Source organism: Gavialis gangeticus, unplaced genomic scaffold (assembly GCF_001723915.1).
Source record: "Gavialis gangeticus isolate Ggan-Ray unplaced genomic scaffold, GavGan_comp1, whole genome shotgun sequence".
Classification (NCBI taxonomy): domain Eukaryota; kingdom Metazoa; phylum Chordata; order Crocodylia; family Gavialidae; genus Gavialis; species Gavialis gangeticus.
The window spans coordinates 50,182,379-50,186,352 of record NW_017729034.1 but is presented as its reverse complement, the minus strand read 5'-3'; the positions used below and the strand labels follow the sequence as shown (position 1 = coordinate 50,186,352).

General features: G+C 44.0%; 1 protein-coding gene across 5 annotated transcripts in view; it reads left to right on the top strand.

The window, feature by feature from the left end:
* The window catches only part of MTR (5-methyltetrahydrofolate-homocysteine methyltransferase), an 88,045-nt gene that overhangs the window by 29,582 nt on the left and 54,489 nt on the right, over nt 1-3,974 (top strand). For all 5 annotated transcript variants that reach the window (XM_019527151.1, XM_019527150.1, XM_019527149.1 and 2 more), the window contains exons 10-12: nt 591-652; nt 2,183-2,250; nt 3,554-3,633. In XM_019527151.1, coding sequence (XP_019382696.1) covers nt 591-652; nt 2,183-2,250; nt 3,554-3,633 — 210 coding nt within the window. The remainder of the gene's footprint in view (nt 1-590; nt 653-2,182; nt 2,251-3,553; nt 3,634-3,974) is intronic.

Here is a 3,974-nt window from a genome sequence, read left to right as displayed (position 1 = left end):
GAGAAGGAAAATAATATCATATCAAGGTAGGCAAAAGGGAGAGCAAAGTATTCCTCTGGTGGGAGTGGATTTCTCTTCATCCTTGATATAGCTTTCAGGCTGTCTTCATGTCTGTCCTGCCTATCACCTCCCAGCTTGCAGCCACCATCATTCCAGAATTGGGTATATTCTTCCTTGAACTCTCTGAATCCTAAATTCAAGAGGTTAGCTTGGCAGGGTTTCCTAAGCCTATTACTACAAGCTTCAAGTGCTTAATTTACTTTAAATAAAGGAGCACATCTGCAAATTCCTTCCCACCTCTACTGTTATTGTAACAAAGCAGCCATTGGCAGGTTGCCCCAGTGGAGGGGCATGACAGTAGTAGCACTACTGTTTTAATTGAGGTCTTTTCTACAAGATTCGCTGATGAGATTTTCCATTTCTTTAAATCTATCCTTTCTCTTACTGCCCTTGTTCTACTTTATTTCCATTCCCTCTCTGACTTCATGGTAGTACCATATTACCTTTTTTTTTTTTTTTTTTCCCCTTAAACGTTATTTCTTTGTGGGGTTTAAACAAATTGTAATACACTACTGAAAATATTCCACCAGGTCTTCCCAACACCTTTGGAGGTTATGATGAAACACCTGAAGTGACTGCTGAGCACATTAAGGTATAGAATATTTCTCAAAACCAACCTTGGTAATAATTAATACACTTTTTTTTTTTCTGTAGGTACTTGAGTCATGTTTTGTATGTTTACTACAGCATTGCTGTAGTTCAGGGGTGGGCAAAATGTCTCACCAAGGGACTTTATCTAGCCCTCAACTGGTCTGTGTCCCACCCAGCCCAGGTTTGGGGGCGTCCCAGGCCATGGAGCCTACAGCTCAGTCCTGTTGTCCTGAGGCATGCAGTGGGGCTGGCGTAGTGTGGCAGCCAGACTCTGCTTCCCAGCAGCCCAGTGGTGCAGAGCACACACCCTTGACCCAGCCCAGGTGTGTGTGGGCATCCCCAGCACAGTGTGGCTGCGGATCTGTGTGGCCTGGCAGCATGGGGCAGCTCTAATGGATTGTGACCAGATTAGCCTGCCTTATGCTGACAGGCTGTGCCACTCCACAGCTGTACTGTACTGGGGTTGCCTGCCTGTGCTGGGGTGGGGCGCAGGTCACAGGCATGCACTCCACCACCCTTTTGCATCAAGCCAGTTGTGATCTGTCATGCAGGGAGAAGGTCCCTGCCCCAGCCCTGTGCTTTCACCACCCTGTGATCCCAATCCTAGCTCCAGCCACCTGTCCCACTCCCAGATGCTACTCTCTGCCCCCCTGTCCTGCTCCTAGATGCTGCTGCCTGCATCCCTATCGTATCCACCCAGCCAAATGCACACTGCCTGCGTAGATCGTGGACCGTTCTCAATGGAGACCCCACCTGTCCTTTCTGTCTGGCACTGCCCAGCCCAGTCTAGTAATCCAGTCACTTAGGGAATCTTGGTCAGCTGTTGCAGACTGCGGAAGGGAAAGCAGGGGTGGGGAGGAAGGGGGGTGGCAGGTGCTGACTCGGTGTGGTTGGGGGGTGATGGTGGCCCAGCCTGCAACAGCTCCCTAAAACTCCCTACATGGCCCTCCATCCCAAATAATTGCCTACCCCACTATAGTTTGGTCTTGGATGACTGTCACCTTTCTGTCATGTCTGAAACCATTTTTTCTCCAGGGGTTCATAACACTTGCTGAAAGGTAGTGCTTAAGGATTCATTTCAAACAAAACTTTTATTTAATAATATTTGAAAAGCCAAATGGTTTTTGGCCTTTTCTCCCTTGTAGGGTTGTAGAAAGGCTTGTTTAGCTTGTAGAGCTGTCTCTTGTATGCTGTAGGTCCTCATGTGTTTGCATTTGTTGGGAATAATTAGCTTGCTCTTGCATGGTTAATTATGAACAGATATTTGATATTTTTTCTAAGTTCTCAAAAAGGAGATATAGACCAGACTAATCTAAGTCAGTGACTCTCAACCTTCCTCACAACATGGTAGAAGCAGCATGAAAACCAGAGGGCCACCAGTCATTGCACATATTTAATTTTATTTTCGTTTAGTAATATTTCTCCTTTTTTATCTTTTTTCAGGGAGCCTTAACTTGTTTGATATTTGAAGCATGTACTTTTTTAATGCAGTCATCAACTTGAAACTAAATTGCCTTTTTCCTACTTACAGAGTTTTGCTTTGGATGGTTTGGTCAACATAGTTGGAGGCTGCTGTGGTACTACTCCAGCACATATCAGGTAACTTCTTGGGCCATGTTAGCTATGCAGATACTGAGGAAAGGAAAGTATCCCTCATCCTTTCCTCAGTTTCAGAGTCCTGTGATCCAGATTAGGATATCTTCACAGAAATAATAGACAAAAAACACTTGATTGTAACCTGCAACAACCCAGGAATAGTTTGGCTCTTTACTTTTGGCTTGTTGTAGGGATGAAAGTAATGTGGTACAAGCAAGACCTAGTCCTTTGTCTCTGAAGGAGCTGCTTTGGAATAAAGTGCCTTTTTCCTGTCTCCTGCTTATCAGTTGTAGACAGCAGACTATTCCATTTCATTTCTTCTGCTCTGTCTTGTCTTGTCTTCCATGTTGCTGCTTTTTCTAGCATTTTGTGTAGCAATACAGCAGAATTGATTTGAAGGGAGGATAAAGAAAGAGATAAAAATCCAAGGGGAGAATCTGAAAACTTTAGAAAGCCTGTTAGGCCAGACAGCCAGAACTGTTTCATGATAGTCCCACTGAAAATGGTACATGGAAAACCACCATTATTTCTTCTGTGTTCACAGGAACCAGTCCCTGTGAATGCACAGGTAGGGACCCTTCTGGTCCATCGTTACTCTGTTTTGTGTGGGGAATGAGTGAAAGTGCATGGGGGCATGGCATGTTTTCCTGAGCTGATTCTGAAGCCAGCAGAAGGGAGATGATTATGCTGTCATAATACAGAGGCAGATAGTTAGCATAAAGCATAGCTGATAAAGTGAGCTCATGATCATGAAAGCTTATGCATCTCTGATTCAGTTCATCTGTAAGGTGCATCTTTACCCTGCTTTCTGGCTATCGTAGTCACACTCACCATGATCCACATAGCAGTTGTTAGGAGAAGCATTTCGGCTGAAAGAATGGGTGAAATCTGTCCCTTGTCAGTGCTCCACTGCAGTACATAATCACAGCCAAAGTTGTGAATTCTTGATTGTGCAGGGTGCAGAATATCTGTATGCCTGTTAGTAAATGGGTATACTGCAGCAATGTTTTCCATGTCTGTGTCTGTTGGAAATCCATGGCTACGTGCACTCGCCACCAATAACAATTATAAAATCTTCTCGAAGAGTTTGATTAGTCTTTTTTTTTTTTATTTTTTTAGTTTTTTCTTTTTTGCCTTTGGCTGCACAACATGGAATGCATTAATTACCCTTGTCATGCAGGGCTGGATTAGAACTGCAGGTGTTTGTCTTGTACTTTCACTTTAGTTTTACACAGGGGCATTTGGTTTCAATTAAAAACTTACACTCTTAAAACACCAGGGCTTTTTCTCTCCTCTTGTAATTCAGGGAGATTGCTGAAGCCGTGAAAGCATGTAAACCTCGCGTCCCGCCATCCTCCTTTTCAGACAGCTACATGCTGCTATCAGGTATGATGGAGCAAAACAGGAACTTTACATTTCACTTGCTCTTCTTCTATGGCACTTTGAGGACCAGATTGGGGTGGGCAAGAATGAGAACTCCATCACCACATACACACCTCCTGAAATATAACAGTTTGCATGAATCCCTAGTAACATTCAAAGGGTTATTGAAACGATTGGATGCCTAATCAGTGAGGCCTGAGAGACATTCCTATCCACACTGGCTTCACAACTTGTTTAATAGCAAAGCTTAACTCTTGCAGTCTTTCAGTTGCTGTTTCTCAAAGTGCTTTACAAAGAAAGGTTGGTTTACTTATCCCCATATGGCAGGCGGGGTAAGTTTGGCA